The following is a 20499-nucleotide window of genomic DNA, read 5'->3' as shown; positions in this document are numbered from 1 at the left end:
ATGATGATGAATCTTGAATTTAGAATTTTGGATTATAAGGTAGTCTTTTAATGTAGACAAAAATAAAAACAGTATATAGCTACTTTTATTACTATTAGATATACCAATCATGGAATTAACATGGTCTCAAAGTAACTAAGATGGGTTTAAGTGATCAGTCAGTCTTCTATTTACAAACCATTACCTGCTTTCAATCTTTGACTTACTATTGGATGAAAGATGATAAACTGTATACAATGGTAAGAATACAGAGTATGCCATCTGAAAAAGAGAAAATAAATTTTACATAAATGAGAAACGAACAATGCCTGAAAGTTACTAAAACGTGTCTAACCCCTCTTTTGTCAGAAGATCAAGCGTTCAAAATTATTTTCTACGGTTCGCATGAAGTTAATGTCTTTGAATTTCAAGGACTCGGATATAGTGCGGAAGCTAAGGTCTAAATGGCAGATTGTATGATCATCTTGTTCATGTTAGGGTTGGCTTGTTGTTTTTTGGGTTGCAGCCCATGTTGGTTGTCTCTAGCTTTTGCTAGGTTTGGTTGTTTTGGCTTATTTTTAGACTATAGAGCTTACTCGTGTAGTGTTGAACTCCTCATGTAATTGTTTGGCATCATTTATTATATTCACCGGTTGATCCCCTTTACCCAAAAAATTGTCATGCTTTTTCCAGTTAGTTTTGTCAAGTTATATATTGTAGTAATTTTGTGTTCGAATTCGCTAACCTCTATTTGTTTTACTAAATTTCAGACGTTAAACGTCTAATCGGAAACAAATTTGGTGATAGTAGAGTACAGGAGGACATGAAGTTATGGCCTTTTAAGGTAAAGAAAGGGTCTGCAGAGGAGCCAATTATTGTATTTGAACATGAATATGGGGACAGGGAATTTTCATCACAATACTTATCTTCAGCGATTTTAAAACATTTAAAAGAGGCTGCTGAATCCTACCTTGGAACAACAGTCACAGATGCGGTGATTACTGTTCCTGCATATTTTAATAACAACCAACGACAGGCAACCATGGCTGCTGCTAAACTAACGGGCCTCAAGGTATTGAGGTTGATTAACGAGCCAACATCAGCAGCAATTGCCTATGGTCTAGATAAGGGTAATTCTGACAAAGAGAGAAATGTTTTAATTTTTGATTTGGGCGGAGGGACATTTGATGTGTCTCTTCTTAATATAAGCAAGGATGGCAACAATATTACTGTTAAAGCAGTGGGCGGTGATACTCATTTGGGTGGTGAAGATTTTGACAAGGAATTGGTGAAACACTGTGTAGAAGAATTTAAGAAGAAAGAAAACAAGGACATGAGTACTAGTGCAAAATCAATGATGAAGTTGAAGGTTGCATGTGAGAAAGCAAAGAGAGATCTGTCGTCAACAACTAAAACATCAATTGAAGTTGATTCCTTATACGACGGAGTTGATTTTTCAATGAAAATCACCCGGGCAGAATTTGAGAAGCTAAATGTTGGTTACTTTACCAAGTGCATTGAGCATGTGAAGAACTGTTTGACAGATGGGAATATGGACAAGAAGGATGTTAATGATGTAGTTATTATTGGTGGGTCTACAAGGATTCCAAAGGTACAAGAAATGTTGAGAGAGTTCTTTGGCGGGAAACAACTTTGCAAGAGCATCAACACGGATGAAGCTGTGGCGTATGGTGCAGCAGTATTGGCATCAAACTTGAGTGGTAATGGTAATGGTAATGAAAAGGTGAAGGATTTGATACTATTTGATGTGACTCCTCTGTCTCTTGGCATACCGGTTCTTGAAAATGAAATGAGTGTTATAGTCCCAAGGAACACACCGATACCCACCGTCATGAAGCGTGACTACTGGATAATCCCCGAAAATCGACAAACTCTATTAGTTGAAGTATATCAGGGTGAGAGCATGAACGTAGATGAAAACTTCTTGCTTGAATCGGTTGATCTAGATGGTATTCCACCATCCCCTGCCTTCACACAGGATGTAATCATTGGCTTAAATATAGATGAAAATGGAATTATCGTACTCGAGACCGAGCTGATATCCACGGGTCAAAAAACAAGTAGAATGCTGGCAGTGGACATTTCTTTTCTTCAACCATCACATCACATGAAGAAATACGTAACAGAGACGAGCAAGAATAATGTATTTCTGATTTCTCTTGTATATAGGAATATATAAGGTGGTTATCAAGAATGAAACTTTTACTCTATCTTTTTTTTCTTTGTTTTTTGTTTTTTTTTTCCTTTTGTATCTGAGTTAGGATTTTAGTTCTAGTTACATGTTATGTTGGATTACAACTTGAGTTTAATTTGTGTGATGAAATCAGAGTCTATGTGTGATACTATCCCATATTGGTCATGTAGGAAACTACATGAGGGTACTTAAGCCTAAGGGGTTTTCCTAACCACTAGACATGTCTTTTGGGCTAGGCTCTTCCTTTGGTTTTAGGTTCCTATCATTTGGTGCTTTCATTGAGAGGCCGCGTTTTCGGAGGGGGCGACCTAGGAGAGAGCTACCTGGAATATCTAGAGTGGGCACCACGCATAGCGGAAGAGGCGACCTAGAAAAGGGCTACCTAGCGAAAAAGTCTAGAGTGAAAGCCATCTAGAGTGGGCTAACGAGCACCCAACGGGCCAACGTGCGTTGTGGGAGGGGCGACCTAGCGAAATAAAAAAAAACCCGAGTGAGAGCTACCTAGAGTGGGCCAACGAGCACCCAACGGGCCAACGAGGACGTCGGCACTTGATGGGGTGTGCAATGATACAATCCCACATTGGTCATGTAGGAAACTACATGAGGGTACTTAAGCCTAAGGGGTTCTCCTAACCACTAGACATGTCTTTTGGGCTAGGCTCTTCCTTTGGGTTTAGGTTCCTATCAATGTGTTTGTGTTGTGGAACCTTAATTGGTTTGTTGTGATCACCTTTGAACTCCTCGAATGTTTTTTCTTTACGTCTTTTTTTGTCACTTGCTCTACAATATTTTGAAGATTTTCGGCCTACAATATAGAAGCACACCTTCTAGATATTCAAAGTAGGCAACCTTGACAACTCATATGGAAGTAGCAAAGTTGATAACGATGACGGGCGCCAACCTTCTCCGTTCACACCATTCCACCGCCATAGAATTTTTACTATAAATAGATGTGCAAACCTCAGTTGTAAATCATCCCAAATCACTCAGAGAAGTGTAATCACAACCTAGATAGTGTGTGTGAGTTTTGAGAGTTTTTTTTTTTAAGAGTTTTGTAATACTCTGTAAATCTATTCTTGTGAGTAATAGAGTTGTTTTTCTCTCAAATTTGTATCTCCCAACGTCCAGGCGATCCCCTCTTCCTAACAAGTGGTATCAAGAGCTTGGTTAGAGACGTTGGTTGAGTTTTTGGGTCTTCAGAAGTTTTCTCAAAATTCAATTTTGAGTGTACCATTGGATTCGTCTCGACGAACCGAGTCCAACGCAAAAAACAGCGACTTAAACGGAGTTATAACGAGCCCAGAAAACGCGGTCAAAGTTTGGTCAACTCGCCGGAATCTCGCCGGAGAAGACGACCGGTGCCGGAATTTTCGCCGGAGAAGACGATCGCTGTACAATTCACTGTAGCAGCTGGCGGCATTGTAGCAAGTCACTGTAGCAGTACTGTAGCAGTACTGTAGCAATTCTGAAATTTTACAATTTGGTCCCTGAAATTTTCAGAAATTCATTTTTGGTCCCTGAAAGTTTAGAAAATTATAATTTTGCCCCATAAGTGGAATTTAAGCCGCGAAGTGTCTATTCCACCATTTTCAACCGTTCCAGACGTAACGGTGATCTCTGTTTTCTACAATTCAACCCCGTTTGTGTTGAAAAATTATTTTTAAGGTGATAATGTCCACAGAAGAGTCAACATCATCTTCCGGAGCTATGATTATGCTCACATCAACAAACTACACGTTGTGGAAACCTCGGATGGAAGATCTCCTCAGCTGTAAGGATTTGTTCGATCCTATTGAATTGAAGGGTATAAACCCTGATTCTGCCAAAGAGAAAGAGTGGAAGAAATCAAACCGAAAAACTATTGGTCAGATCCATCAATGGATTGATCATAGTGTCTTCCACCATGTTGCACAAGAGACAGACGCATATGTCCTCTGGAAAAAGTTGGAGGACATGTACCAGGCCAAGACTGCTCGAAATAAAGCCCTGATGATGAGGCGTTTAGTCAACATGAAGCTCAAAAGTGGAACTTCAGTTGCCGAGCATACCAGTGAGTTCCAGAGCTTAGTCAACCAGTTATCGTCTGTAGAGATGCCGCTTGACGATGAAGTTCAGGCGCTACTACTACTTAGTTCCCTTCCCGATAGTTGGGAAACGCTGGTAGTAACACTCAGCAACTCAGCCCCGAATGGCAAACTTACCATGTCAATGGTCAAGGATGCCCTATTCAGTGAAGAGGCAAGGAGAAAAGACATGGGCACAGATCAGACCCATGCCTTTGTCACAGAGAATCAGGGGAGACAACGAATGAGTAGCAAAAATAAATGGAGAGGCAGAAGCAAGAGCAGGGGCAGGTCAGCTGATGGCAGAAAACCAATATATAAATGCCATCATTGTGGATTAGAGGGACATATGAAGAAGAACTGCTATAGATTGAAAGAGGAACAAAGTCAAAGCAGTTTACAACCGAAGAATAAGGGTGGAGAAACATTAGTGACTGTCCCTGGTGATGTAGCTTATTGTTCAACCAATGATGAGACATGCATTCACGTCTCACGAGAAGAAACAGAATGGGTGGTAGATACTGCAGCTTCCTACCACGTGACTCCATATAAGGAATACTTCACAACATACAAAGTTGGTGACTTTGGAGCTGTGAAGATGGGAAATTCCAGTTCCGCTGAGATTGTCGGAATTGGTGATGTCAAGATAAAGACAAGTTCCGGGAGCACAATCACTCTGAAGGATGTCCGCCATGTGCCAGATCTTCGGCTGAATTTACTTTCTGGAGTAGCTCTCGACAAATAGGGCTATGATAGTCATTTCAGTAGAGGCACGTGGAAATTGTCAAGAGGCGCTATGATAGTCGCTCGAGGACACATTTGTGGCACACTATACAAAACTCATGTGAAGATCTGCACAGACAGTATTAATGTTGCAGAAAAGGAGGCTTCACAAAATTTATGGCACCAGAGACTCGGTCACATGAGTGAGAAAGGGTTGTCTACCCTAATAAAGAAGGAGCTTATCAATGTAGACAAGGACGCTGCACTAAATCCTTGCAATCATTGTCTGTTTGGTAAGCAGCATAGAGTCTCGTTTAATTCCTCTTCAACGAAAAGATCAGAGTTACTCAGTCTGGTGCACTCTGATGTTTGCGGTCCCTTGGAGGTTAAATCAATTAGCGGCAATCGATATTTTCTAACGTTTATCGATGATGCTTCTCGAAAGGTGTGGGTATATTTCTTGCGGACGAAGGACCAGGTTTTCGATTACTTCAAACAGTTCCATGTCATGGTAGAACGTGAGACAGGAAAGAAGTTAAAGTGTCTTCGATCCGACAACGGCGGTGAATACTCTTCCAGGAAGTTCGATGCCTATTGCAGATCATATGGCATCCGACATGAGAAGGCAGTTCCACGTACCCCTCAACACAATGGTATAGCAGAAAGAATGAACCAAACAATCATGGAACGTGTTCGGAGCATGCTCAGTATGGCTAAGCTGCCAAAGCCATTCTGGGGAGAAGCAGTCAGAGCCGCATGTTACTTGATCAACCGATCTCCATCAGTACCACTGAATTTTGAAGTTCCGAAGAAACTTTGGTCTGGAAAGGATCCATCATACTCTCACTTAAGAGTATTTGGATGTTTGGCGTACGCACATGTATCCAAGGAGCTCAGGCAGAAGCTGGATGCAAGGACCACTCCATGCATATTCATAGGCTATGGAGATGAAGAATTTGGATACAGATTATGGGATCCAAAGGAGAAAAAGGTGATCAGAAGTAGGGACGTGGTGTTCCATGAAAGCCAGACAATAGAAGATATTGAAAAGCCCACAATATCTCAGAAGTCAAATGTTGCTGCTCAGGTGCCAGAGGCAACAACGGAATCATTCATGAGAAATGAATTTTCAGTGCAGGAAGAAATGCCAGAAGTAGAAGAAAATGAGGAAAATGACGGTGCTGAGCAGGGGGAGCCACAACCCCATCTGTCAGACGTTCCAGGACCATCACAAGGCGAAGATGATGGTGGATCTCCTCAGTATATTCCAGAAGTTCGTAGATCTGAACGAGGTCGGATTCCATCGAGTAGATATCCAGAATCCGAGTACCTTCTACTTACTGAATATGGAGAACCGGAGAGTTTTCATGAAGCAGTAACTCATAAGGATAAAGAAAAATGGTTGCTCGCAATGCAGGATGAAATGGATTCTCTGCAGAAAAATCAAACTTATGAGATTGTAGAACTTCCACGCGGAAAGAAGGCACTGAAAAATAAATGGGTGTACAAGGTGAAAAAGGATGGCATCGGAAAAGTGGAGAAATTCAAAGTACGACTTGTAGTCAAAGGATTCCAACAGAAGACAGGGATTGATTTTGATGAGATATTTTCACCGGTAGTCAAGATGACTTCAATTAGAGTCATACTTGGATTAGTCGCAAGTATGAACTTGGAGCTTGAACAGATGGATGTAAAGACAGCTTTTCTTCATGGAGATTTACAAGAAGAAATTTACATGGAGCAGCCAGAAGGTTTTGAGGTTTCAGGAGATAACCTCGTATGCAAGTTGAAGAAAAGTTTGTACGATTTGAAGCAGGCACCTAGGCAGTGGTACAAGAAGTTTGACTCGTGCATGGTGAGTCAAGGGTACAGGAAAACTGCAGCAGATGAGTGTGTCTACATTTAGAAGTTTTCTGAAGGAAATTGCGTTGCTCTTCTACTATATGTAGACGATATTTTGATCGTAGGGAAAGACGCAACGAAGATCAACCAGCTGAAGAAGGAACTCTCGAAGTCTTTTGACATGAAAGACTTAGGACAGGCTCAACAGATTTTGGGAATGCAGATAACCCGAGACAGGAAGAATAAAAGGTTATGGCTATCTCAGGAGAAGTATATTGAACGAGTGCTTTCACGTTTCAATATGAACAATGCCAAACCTGTTAGCATTCCATTAGCCAACCATTTCAAGTTAAGCAAGAGTTCTTGTCCCTCATCCAAGGAAGAGATCGGGGAGATGTCTTCAGTACCATATTCTTCAGCAGTTGGAAGTTTGATGTATGCAATGGTGTGTACAAGGCCCGATATTGCTCATGCAGTGGGAATGGTGAGTCGTTTTCTCTCGAACCCCGGGAAAGAGCATTGAAATGCGGTAAAATGGATTCTCAGATATCTTAAAGGTACAACGAATCTTTGTCTTTGTTACGGGGGAGCTGATCCAATCTTGGAAGGCTATACAGATACGGATATGGCCGAAGATCCTGATAGTAGGAAATCTACTTCAGGATTCATTTACACTTTTGCAGGAGGAGCTGTTTCATGGCAGTCAAGACTACAAAAGTGTGTTGCATTATCCACAACTGAAGCAGAGTATATTGCTGCCGCAGAAGCTGGAAAAGAAATGTTGTGGTTAAAGCGTTATCTCCAAGAATTTGGAATCAAGCAAAAGGAGTACAAGGTACATTGTGACAGTCAGAGCGCTCTAGATTTGAGCAAGAACTCCATGTACCATTCCCGTACAAAACATATTGATATTCGCTATCATTGGATACGTAAGGTAATTGATCGACAACTGTTGAGACTAGTGAAGATCCATATAAAGGAGAATCCTGCGGATATGTTAACAAAGGTGGTGACTCGAGAGAAGTTGGAGTTATGCAGAGACATAACTGGAATGTTTGTGGATTCGGCTGGAGGGGGAGAATTGAAGATTTCCAGCCTACAATCTAGAAGCCCACCTTCTAGATATTCAAAGTAGGAAACCTTGACAACTCATATGGAAGTAGCAAAGTTGATAACGATGACGGCCGCCAACCTTCTCCGTTCACACCATTCCACTGCCATAGAATTTTTACTATAAATAGAGGTGCAAACCTCAGTTGTAAATCATCCCAAATCACTCAGAGAAGTGTAATCACAACCAAGATAGTGTGTGTGAGTTTTGAGAGTTTTTTTTTAAGAGTTTTGTAATACTCTATAAATCTATTCTTGTGAGTAATAGAGTTGTTTTTCTCTCAAATTTGTATCTCCCAACGTCCAGCCGATCCCCTCTTCCTAACATATTTTATCCATAAAATATTAAACAACGATCCCCGATGGAAACCTTTAAAGGTAAATATTATATTAGTCTCAAGGTTTTATAAACGAAATGGATAAACGGATAAAGTTTTCCCTGATCAAAACATACCTCCTCTGGGGAGGGTGATTATTTCTACTCAAATGTATGTGGTCCAACTGTTGAGAAAAGCGATACCGAATTATAGCAAACCGCTAGTAATAATTGAAATAACGACAATAATGGGACACCGAGATTTAACGTGGAAAACCCCAAAAGGGAAAAAACCACGGGCAAGGAAAGAAACCCTTCACTAATAAGAATAATAGGAATTACACTTCTCTCTAATTACAAGGATAAACATTAATCTTTATATCTCTTGTAATTAGGAGATTACTCACAAACTCTCTATTTAACTCTTTTAGTACATGAAAGAAAGAAATGATTTTGGGATGCTTAGAATGAAGCTCCATAGCCTTCCTTTTATAGTTGAATTCATGCATGCATGCCATTTACCCATTGATTCATACGAATGTAAATAAGCTGCAACAAACATGTGGTCAAAACAAACATGGTAGGTGGCCACTAAAGCAATAGGATACTTGACTTCTTTGCTTTAATAATTCAGCCACACATATTAAATGTGTAAAATATGTCACCGTCTAACAATCTCCCACTTGAAGATTTGATTGTTACCAAATCAATCTTCACACGATAATCCTTCCTTGCCAATGATGTTGCTTACGTCTCTGCTAGGCCGCATGAGGAACGGCACCAAATAAACTTGTCTTTGTTGATTGACTTTGTTAGAAAATCAGCCACATTATTATCAGTATGAATTTTCTGCACATCCACGGTTCCTTCTTCCACTTTCTCACGAAAAAAGTGATACTGAACTCGTATATGCTTTGTCTTTGAATGAAATGTCGGATTCCTTGCAAGATGCAAGGCACTCTGGTTGTCACAAAATATAGTGATATTCTCTTGTTTGTGCCCGAGTTCCTCCAACAACATCTTCAACCATACTGCCTCTTTAGTAGCTTGAGTAGCTGCTACATATTCTGCCTCTGTTGTTGACGTGGCTACAACTGACTGCAGTTTTAAAACCCAGCTTACTATTCCACCACAAAGTGTGAAAACATATGCAGTAGTTGATTTACTTTTATCGATATCGCCTGCATAATCTGAATCAACATACCCTTTGACAATAAATTCCGGTTCCCCATAACATAATGCAATATCTAAGGTTCTCTTGATGTATCTAAGGATCCTCTTTACCGCATTCCAATGCTCTTTACCAGGATTCGCCATGAACCGACTAACTACTCTCACTGCATGTGCAATGTCTGGTCTCGTACATATCATTGTGAACATTAAACTTCCCACTGCTGATGCATACGGTACACGAGATATCTCCTTCCTCTCGTATTCACTGCTAGGACACATAATGGAGGATAACTTGAGATTAGTAGGAAGTGGGGTTGAGATTGGCTTACTATCTTGCATATTGAAACGCTCCAAGATTTTCCTCAAATAATTCTTTTGAGAAAGCCAAATCTTCCTATTATCTCTGTCTCGGTGAATTTGCATCCCTAGAATCTTGTTTGCGGCACCCAAGTCTTTCATTTCAAACTCCCTGGCCAATTGAGCCTTCGGCTTATTAATACGATCTTTGTTGGGGCCTGCAACCAACATTCGTCTACATATAATAGCAAAAAGACAAAATCATTGTCCCCAAACCTCTTGAAATATGCACAAGGGTCTGCATAAAGTCTGTTATATTCAAGGCTCATTATGAAAGAATCAAATCTCTTGTACCAACATCTCGGCACCTGTTTGAGACTATACAGAGATTTCTTTAACCTGCAAACCAAGTTCTTTTTCCTTGTAGTTCAAAACCTTCTGGTTGAAGCATATAAATTTCTTCTTCAAGATTTTCATGAAGAAATGCAGTTTTCACATCTAGCTGCTCTAGATGGAAATCAAATATAGCACACATCGCTAGAACTACTCGAATTGTCGTAAGTCGAACTACAGGAGAAAATATTCCATTAAAGTCCGTACCTTCTTTCTGAGCATATCCTTTAACCACCAGTCTTGCACGATACCACTCCACTTGATCATCTCCATTTCGCTTGATCTTATACACCCATTTATTTCCAATAGGTTTTCTACCTTTTGGCAATGGCACAAGTTCCCATATTTTATTTTTATGAAGAGCTTCAATTTCTTCCTGCATAGCTGTCATCCACTGAAATGCATCTGAATGATTCAGTGCCTCGCGAAGAGTTGTTGGCTCTCCTTCCTCTGTTAGAAGACAATATGCAACATTGCTTTCCATAATATAATCTGAGTGCCACCCTGGACGTTTTCGTTCCCGATTAGAAATACGAGTCGCTGGAGCTTCATCAATGACTACTTAATTTTCATTGTGCTCTGGTACTGCTTCAGAAGAATCTTTATGAAATTCATTTTCAACCTGTATCGGTGTAGTTTCTTTTGAAGTGCTAACATCTTCAAGATCTTTGTCTTCCATAAAGACAATATCTCTGCTGATGACTACTTTGTGGGATGTGGGGTCCCACAAACGATACCCCTTAACTCCATCAGCATACCCCAAGAACAAACACTTTCTGGACGTTGGATCTAACTTTGTCGTTTCTTGAGAATTGTACATTGCGTACACAGGACTTCCAAATACATGAAGGTCAGAATAATCAACTAGTTTTCCAGTCCACATCTCCATCGGCGATTTCAACTCAATTGCAGTTGATGGTGACCAATTTATCACGTAACAGGCAGTACTTACTGCTTCTGCCCAGAATGATTTCCTTAAGCTTGCAGTTGCCATCATCGCCCTTGTTCTATCTAATAAGGTTCTGTTCATCCGCTCTGCCACTCCGTTTTGTTGAGGAGTGTATGCCATCGTGAACTGCCTGTTGATACCTTCTTGTTTGCAGAACTTATCAAATTCATCACCAGTGTATTCTCCTCCATTATCAGTCCTTAAACACTTGATCTTTTTACCAGATTCAAGTTCAACCCGCGCTTTGTAAACTTTGAAAACTTCAAACACATCCGCCTTTCTCTTGATTGGGTACACCCAACATCTCCTAGTGTAATAATAAATGATACAAAATACTTTGCTCCTCTTAGGGATTGAACTAGTGCTTTCCACACATCAGAGTGAACCAATTCTAGAACCAATTTACTTCTAGAATTTGATGTGTTAAACTTCAGGCGATGCTGCTTGCTGATTACACAATGCTCACAAAAAGGTAGCGATACCTTTGTAAGACCAGGAATAAGATTTCTTTCAACAAGAATCTTCATACCTTGTTCAGACATGTGTCCAAGCTTTTGATGCCATGTTATAGCAGCTTTATCATTTGAACTATTCGAAGCAATGGATGATTCCGCTTCCCGTACCGTCTCACCTTTCAGAATGTATAGATTAGCACCCACCTTTTCTCCTTTCATAAGTACAACTGCGCCTTTCATGATTTTCATGATCTTGTCTTGTATCTCCATCTTACAACCAAGATCATCTAATTATCCTAAAGACATTAAGTTCTTCTTCAAACCCTCCACGTGTCGTACACCTTGAATAGTACGAATTATACCATCGTGCATCTTCAGAATGATATCTCCAATTCCAATGATCTTTAGTTTGTGATCACTACAACTGTATACAGATTCTCCTGAGATACGTTCATATTGTTTGAACCATTCTCTTCTAGGGGTCATGTGAAAAGTAGCCCCTGAGTCAAATAACCAGACATCAACAAATGCCTTTCTGCCTTCATTTGCTACCACTGCTTCACTAATCAAAGCAGTCCCATCTTCTGAAATGCTTGCGATATTTCCTTGAGGATTAGAGTTATTTAAACTCCGATAATCCTTCTTCAGATGACATTTCTTGCCACAATTGTAGCATGTATAGGTCTTCTTCTTTTTAGACTTCGGTTTACCATGAATGTGACTCCCACTTGGGCCACGTTCCGTTGATCTCCCTCCTGACACCACCAAGGCCTCTACTTGTCGTGAACCGGCCTGTTTGTCCTCCTTGTTATTGCACCAATTTTCTTCTTCTAGAATAGCAGCCGCAACTTCATCATAGACTAGATACTCCGAGAGGACATTATTGGTTAAGTTAATAATGAGTTGATCATACGAGTCAGGTAGACTCTGAAGTAAAAGTTCAGCACGTTCTTTTGGCTCTATATTGCAACTTAATGAAGCGAGTTGAGAAAATAGAGTATTCAAAGAATTAATGTGCTCATTAACTAAAGTAGATTCATTCATTCGTAGCGCATAAAGTTTCCTCTTAAGGAATATTTTGTTGTGGAGTGATTTGGTCTCGTACAATTTTACGAGGTGATCCCAAATCTCTTTCGCCATCTTCTTTTCTTCTATGCTAGACAAAACGCCATATGCTAGTGCCAGATGAAGATTTGCGATAGCCTGGCCGTCCATCTCTTCCCATTCTTCATCAGTGACTTCGGCGGAACGTCCACTGATGGCCGCCAAACACTTATCCTTTCTCAGGATGGCTTTCATCTTTAGTTTCCATAACGAGAAGTTACTCCCGTTGAACTTTTCAATTTCGAATTTCGTAGACATTACTATAATCACAATCTTCTTTTCGACAATACTATTTTTTTGAGAAATAGTACTCGAGAACTTTTATAGAGTGAAATTAATCTTACTTATTTTCTGATGTGGACGATCCACTCCTGTGGCAACCACAGAGCATACGATAAGTAGATTAATACACACTAGATATTAGAACCTTAGCTCTGATACCACTTGTTGAGAAAAGCGACACCAAATTATAGCAAACCGCTAGTAATAATTGAAATAACGACAATAATAGGACACCGAGATTTAACGTGGAAAACCCCAAAAGGGTAAAAACCACAGGCAAGGAAAGAAACGCTTCACTAATAAGAATAATAGGAATTACACTTCTCTCTAATTACAAGGATAAACATTAATCTTTATATCTCTTGTAATTAGGAGATTACTCACAAACTCTCTATTTAACTCTTTTAGTACATGAAAGAAAGAAATGATTTTGGGATGCTTAGAATGAAGCTCCACAGCCTTCCTTTTATAGTTGAATTCATGCATGCATGCCATCTACCCATTGATTCATACGAATGTAAATAAGCTGCAACAAACATGTGGTCAAAACAAACATGGTAGGTGGCCACTAAAGTAATAGGATACTTGACTTCTTTGCTTCAATAATTCAGCCACACATATTAAATGTGTAAAATATGTCACCGTCCAACACCAACTGTATTATCTCCTGACCGTTTCCAACCCCAAAATATGCTACAAGTGATGTTCGAACATGAGACCTATCAAGACTTCAACCAATGGGCTATGTTGGGACGGTTTAATCTCAATGTTGTATGCAGCTCAATTTCTTAATTTTTCATTCATTAGCTAATTAGCTAATATGCATCAAGTTTTTCGCTCTTCTATTAGTCACTGCCGTTGTAATTCATATAGGTTATCCTTTATGATGCCAATGCTTCTGGCGAAGGAGAACAGAAGATCATGTCATGTCATGTAATATATTCGTCTTCAAAGAAGTAATTGAACAATTTGAACTTGGCATATACGTAAATCTGGTTTTACTTTCAAATGGCTCCAAAATATTCAAGCGAGTTAGATTCAGGTACGTCATAAGACATCACATTTAGATTTGTGATAGTCTTGCCTTTTGATGCGCACAATGTATCTAGTATCTCGTGTAACGCTGACATAACTTACTTCTAGAGTTACGTTAGAATCTATACTAACTTATATGTTGAATCCTAGTTTGTTCATAAATGTGGCTTAATGGGCAGGTTGAGTGTGATGGGTAACAATCCAATCTCGGGGTAATAGTCAAAAACAGTTTGGATCAGGTTGTTTTCTAGTTGTTGTGTAGTAAACATGATTACACAGATGTAACAACCCAAACCAATCCATGGAAAAACCCCGTTAAAATGTACAAATAAAAAAAAATTTCCTGAACAGCATACCCGCGCGCCGCGCCCCCTACCTGGCGCGCCGCGCCAAAACGGGCTGTCCCCGGGACTTTTAAATGCGAAAAAGATTGACTAGTTCCCGACGTATTTAGACAAATCGCTTTTAACCACATTTTCAATATATAAAAACTAGCGCGTTCCATTAATAAAATTAAGTTTACGAAGCGGGGCCCACATTGACCCAAATTACCCTTTAAGTACCAAAATATAAAGTTCGACCATAAGACTTTTAATACAAATCAAAGCCGAGCATGGCGATTGGGAATACGCTACCCAATCCTAATAAATCCAAAAGCGAGTCTCTAAAGCAACTATGCAAGTCTTCTAGTCCCCGCACTTACCCGAGCCACCATCCGCATGCAATCTATAAAAAGAGTCAACAACGAGAGGATAAGCTAACGCTTAGTGAATGATAATATACTACATACATATATATGTATAAAATGGACACGCCACATAAAACAAATACCGCATACCGAAGCATCCAAGTATAAAGCATCTACACTAAGCGTACCGTACGATCTAAGCAACGAGCTAAAGATACAACAATAAATATGAGTTCACCCACAACGATGTGAACAACGCCAAATAGCTACACCCGAAGGGTTAGCTACAACACAACAACACGTCAATAAATATAACAATATATAAAACGCACAAGGTTAACCCCTTAACCCAAATACCGAGAACCAAAAACCACAATGAAGATTGGCCGAACTATACGAGCCTTAGTAATCTGAAACCACACGAGATTACTATCTTCACAACATCGAGGTTGGCCGAACTACACGAGCCTCAGTAATCCGAAACCACACGAGATTACTACCTCAATAAGATGACCGAACTACACGAGTCACCATGAATCCGAACTACACGAGATTCATTTGATAAGATGACCGAAACCACACGCGTCATCGTGAATCCGAAACCACACGCGATTAACATCTCCAACTCAAACCCACGGTCACGGGATTATAAAATCCACCACATCGGGGCTACAACATCCAAATCACAATCACGTGTGATAATGTACACACGAACGTGTACTTCGCCAAAGATGGTCAACCAAACGCACAACCGTGCCAATTGGACTTATACAAAAGTCCATCAAGTCCACCTACATGTGAAGTGAGCTCTATAGCCGAGAATCACTCCACCCGACCCGCACCCATCCTACACATACATATGTACATAGGATAATATCACTCACCTTGAAGTCTTGAAGAGTGCTTCCAAGTAATCTGCAAGTCGCCAATGGGAAATACCTAATCCATTATCACAATTACAACATTACACTTAGAGTGGATTCACAATTCAACCCAATTCAACCATTAGTGCAATTTCGACCCAAATGCACTTCCAAGCACAAACCGTGCCCAAACTAACCCATAATCACTAACACAAGTGAGAATGGTCCCAATATGTCAATTAAACTCGAACTCAAGTGTTAAACACGTGTCATACCCATTTTGACACTTAAACCCTAATTTTGACCCATAAAGGTCAAAATCTCATCCTTTACAAGTTTTGACACCTAAACACATTTAACTCGGTTCTATACTTCAACTTAATCCATTTTAAGTTTATAAACATCATTAAATCGCCAATTGGGTCATAATTACCACCGAACCCTAATTTGACCCAAAGTCACAATTAGTCAACCATAATACCCTAAATGGGTTCCAATACTTCAATAATCACTATACCTAGTGATTAAACTCCAAACCAAAGCCTAATCAAGGCCAAATCGTCATCCAACCCAAAACCCGCCAAGTGACAAGAATAACTAGTCACCATAAACCCATTTCATCACCTAAAAGGGTTACACAACAATTTAACTCAAAACCCTAACTTGAATATCAAATCAAATAAATGAAATTCGGAGTTTGAGCTTACCAATACCACCACAACGTAGCTAGGAACGAAAGGAACAACTTTAAAACCCGGGACTTTGAACGATTCGAGCTTCTTCTTCACCAAAACCTCAAATCTCTCTCTAGACCTCTCTCTCTCTCTCTAAGAATGGATGAAGATGATGAATGGATGTGAAATGATCCAAAGTTGGATCTAAACCAACTGATATGGCTCACAAATCTGGCCCCAAGTGAATTTACCAAATTACCCTTCATTTAAAATAATTAAAAACAAAGGATTCTGTCAGCGCGATTCGGCGCGGCGCGCACCAGACCCGCGCGGCGCGCAAGTAGTTAGTTTCAGGTTCTTTTGCTTTTTAACTAAATATAAATATTAAACGAAGCCCGTTCTCGTATGTCTTTTATAAACAAGTATACAAAATAAATATTCGGGTCTTACAACAGAGTATTATATTACACTAAGAGTTCCTTTCTTGAGTAGAAACTAAATCTATATATGGTGCTTTATGCATTTAGATACATTTGGTTGACTTTTAACTCATTTGACCTGCATAACCGATTTTACATGTTCCTTTTTTTATGTAAAAGTTTTAAGCTGAATCTATTTGACCCGTTAGAGTTGAAACACAACCCAAATCAACCCATCTATATGTAATTGGGTAGACATTGCTACCTTTGTGCAAGTTTTTAAGTCACACTAGTTGATCATAATTTTTTTTTTTTTTTTTGTTATTTGCAGTAAAAGAAGGTTCGTAGCGCAACAGGCTGAAGAGTGGTGGAAGGAAAACAAAGAAAGGATGTTCAAGAAGTAAGCTCCATCTAAGTCATCAAATAATGGTGCCACGTCATCTGCATCTCGATTGCAACCTAACTCAGAACCATCAAAGTCTACGTAGTTCGGTTAATTTTACGATATGCAAGAAGTTGGTATTAGTGCTTAGGCACTTTACGATATGCAAGAAGTTGGTATTAGTGCTGATTATGGGCCTGAATATGAACCGTGACAGAACTGTACATACTCTATTTAAGCAAATAGTATATTTGGTCTCGTTAATGGCTGAAAACTCGAAGGAGAATTTTGGTGCAAGTTACTAGATCAGATGATTTACCCCCTTATAAAAAGTTGGGTCATGTATAGAGACATGTTTAGAGAAATTATGCGTTATGTTCATTTGATGTTAAAGACATGTTTAGTACCTAAACTCAGATGTGGAGCACCAACTTGTTTATGATGTTTCTATGTTACTAACATAAAAAAAAAAAAAAAACATTTGATTGTAGATGTCTTAGCAATGTTTTTTTTTTTTGGGCAAAATAACAAAAACTATATAGATGAGATCTTCATCGGAAAATGAAGATCCTAAATGAAACGTACAACGACAAGAGACCGGGAAGGCTTGAAACTAGTAAACGTCACAAGTCGACACTCACTCCAACCGAGCCAAACCTTGACTTCCAAAACCTAAATCAATACAAACTACCAATCTAACAAATGCTATTTGAAAAAACAATTATAAATAACAACAACAAAGACATAAAACGAAAAATAACCGAATTAAGAAGGCTTGTACCATTCCTCTTGTCTGGTCGATTTGTGAAACCATCAATTTTGTCGATATGAATCCCTTTGCCACCACGGGATTCAAAATTGTATGAAACAACATTAGACGAGGAACTCCCTATACATTTTTCGGGAACCCAAGGCATTCCTTGATCCTTAAATTGTTGAAAAAAACCAATATGCTCGGCACCGAAAGAACCCCCATCGTTGGACTCCATGAAAGACCTCTATATCTCCTCTCCACATTCTATGTCGTCGGCATTATCTTTAAGAGAAAAAGTACTCTCAATGTGCACGTCTTTCCCATTAAATCTCGACGCCTTCTTCTTTAACCCAATGACAACTTTGGGACCATTAGCTTCACCGCGATTACCCGAAACCATCACCTTCTTTCTCTTCTTCTCCTTAATCAACTTACCAATCCTATCAATAAACGAAGATATTGGCGCCTCATCTTCAATTTCAGGATCCATACTAACCACTAACGGACTTTTAACAGGCTCAGTCCCAACACATCAAGAATTAGCCTGTACTTCAATGACCTTGAACTTAACATGAGAAACAGCCTTCAACTTCAAAGACTGACTAGATTCACCAACATAAACAGGGTCCACTTGCTTCAACGCACCATCTTCTACACCATAGTCAGAATTCTTTTTAGGCTCACTAGCATCACCAAAGTTTAAAGAACCAAATCGAATTTCACCTTTAAAGGGTTCTCCATTAACACCCTTAAATTTAGAATCAGAACAAGAAACCCCGCCTCCAAGCGACGGCCAAGCAACATCAACCACTTTTTTAGTCTTCTCGTAGTGATTTGAATAAGGTGTAACCTTATTCATTAAGGGCGTGACGATCTCGTACACAATAGGAATTTCCACCCTATGATTACAACCCGATCCCATTAAAATCGCCTGGTTAATGTCCCCCAACATATCGCTATCAAACTCATCAAAAAGAGCTTGGTTTAACACAGCCAAATCGTTAATCTCAGATGCCCAAACTTGAAAGTTAGAACACTCCGGATCTTTAATATCAACACTAATCAATTCGTGAATTTGTTTCACATTAGATGACTTGATAAACAAGAATAAAGAACCGATGTTACCCAACATGACCGAGGATTTAGCCACAGCTATAACTTCGTCTAAAACACCCCCAATAACCTTAGCATTAGCGGCCGAAAAATAAGTGGCCGAGACACCTTTGACCTCGATCCAAGTAAAACGACAAAAAGTCAACTCCACATCAACAAACGGAATGGCTAAAGCGAATTCATCTTTCCCACACTCAATAATCTTATTTACCCCAACCGAACTACCGCAAACACAAACACAAGCAAATAAACCGAAATGGCTTATATGACTAACAACAACCTTATGTTTAATCAAAAAATTCTTTACCTTTTCATCTTTAAAAGGAGTGAGTCAACAATCAGTACCGAACACTCCATTTATCCAGTAATGGCAACATTTATAGAGACACAACAATGAAGTTTTGAACCCGAAAGCACCCCGTGATTGCCGGATGATACCTGCACTTTCCTACGAGGTCATTCCACATATATGGGTTTACCAAACACACAAGACCCATTAAGAGTATACACGGCTGACATGGCAGCTTCTTCAACAAATGTAACAAATGTGTAACGACGAAATGCCTAAATGCATAATGACGGAACGCCTACCTGACAGCATCTTAGCAATGTATCCCAGTGATATCCTATCTATTAAATAATAGTTTTTACTTTAAAAGGCATTTTTCAAGAAACCTTACTCAAATTGTTTTCTCTGGATTAGCTCGAAAACTCCCTATGAGCGAGTACATTGACTCCCCCATACAGGGTAAAAACCTCGGATAATCAAGCCCCTTGAGCGCGAGATCTGGTACAGGGTGAATTGCACACAAAGTGTACACTCTAGTCACACTCCTTTTTTGAATGAACTGGCTCTGCCAGGATTCAAACCCAAGTGGTGTGCTTAATCGAGTAACTCAGTGATCACTCACGCAAGCCTGCGTGGTTCTCAAATTGCTTAATGACATGAAATTTGAGAATCGTTGTTTGACATACACTGTATGCTAGCTTATTGTAGTTTATATTTAAATTTTTATAAGCTGTTTAGTAACAGAATTTTCAAGAACTTGTGTAAAAAATAAAGAAAAATGCTAACGACGGTCTTAAGGACTGTCATTAAGATGCATAAATAACTTTTATACAGCAGTTACGTTTGACTTTAATGTAGCGATTATTGAATAGTACAAATTTTTACGCACCTTAACGACGACTCTTAAGGCAATTATCCACTATATACTAAATGCCATGGAACTTAATGTCATTCCAGGCCAAAAAGGTTTCGTCCCACCACCCCTTTTCACACTATGAAATTTCGCTTCACCCCCTCAAAGATATTCAACTTATACATATCATCGGGGGTATAAACTATAAATTTTAATTTTTAATTTAAATCAAAACCCAACACCCACTGTAAACTTTCACGGACCTTATCTCCCTACTCGACGCGTGTTAAATTTCACCGCTACAACCATTAAACTTAAAATAATTTTACGAATTAAACGAGACTAACTACGTTCGAAACGGACACTTTTTCAAAAATGCTAAGAACACTGGCGTCTAAACGGGTCTTAACATATGAGTCGTTTCCCCCTTCGTATGTACACAACGCTACGTTAAATATGAATATGCAGGCCGAAATACCCCGCCGCATCGCCCGGGCCGAACGGGACTAGTTGTTAGCATTTTCCAAA

At 39.5% G+C, this 20499-nt stretch overlaps 1 protein-coding gene across 1 annotated transcript; it reads left to right on the top strand.

Moving 5' to 3' along the window:
- Positions 1-443: 443 nt before the first annotated feature.
- On the top strand, positions 444-16984 carry LOC139855109 (heat shock 70 kDa protein 3-like). Its single transcript, XM_071844359.1, has 4 exons — positions 444-453; positions 750-2143; positions 2328-2395; positions 16912-16984. Exons 1-4 carry the CDS (start codon positions 444-446, stop codon positions 16982-16984), a joined length of 1545 nt encoding a protein of 514 aa, XP_071700460.1.
- The last annotated feature ends 3515 nt before the right edge of the window (positions 16985-20499 follow it).

Source organism: Rutidosis leptorrhynchoides, chromosome 6 (genome assembly GCF_046630445.1).
Source record: "Rutidosis leptorrhynchoides isolate AG116_Rl617_1_P2 chromosome 6, CSIRO_AGI_Rlap_v1, whole genome shotgun sequence".
Lineage (NCBI taxonomy): Eukaryota > Viridiplantae > Streptophyta > Magnoliopsida > Asterales > Asteraceae > Rutidosis > Rutidosis leptorrhynchoides.
This window is presented reverse-complemented; position numbering and strand designations above follow the sequence as displayed.

What these genes read in the sequence shown, in the direction of transcription:
- LOC139855109 (XM_071844359.1), top strand. An exon ending in CAGAGACGAGCAAGAATAAT is followed by an intron (nt 2,144 to 2,327) that starts GTATTTCTGATT and finishes TGATGAAATCAG; the next exon opens with AGTCTATGTGTGATACTATC. An exon ending in AGGGTACTTAAGCCTAAGGG is followed by an intron (nt 2,396 to 16,911) that starts GTTTTCCTAACC and finishes TGTTATTTGCAG; the next exon opens with TAAAAGAAGGTTCGTAGCGC.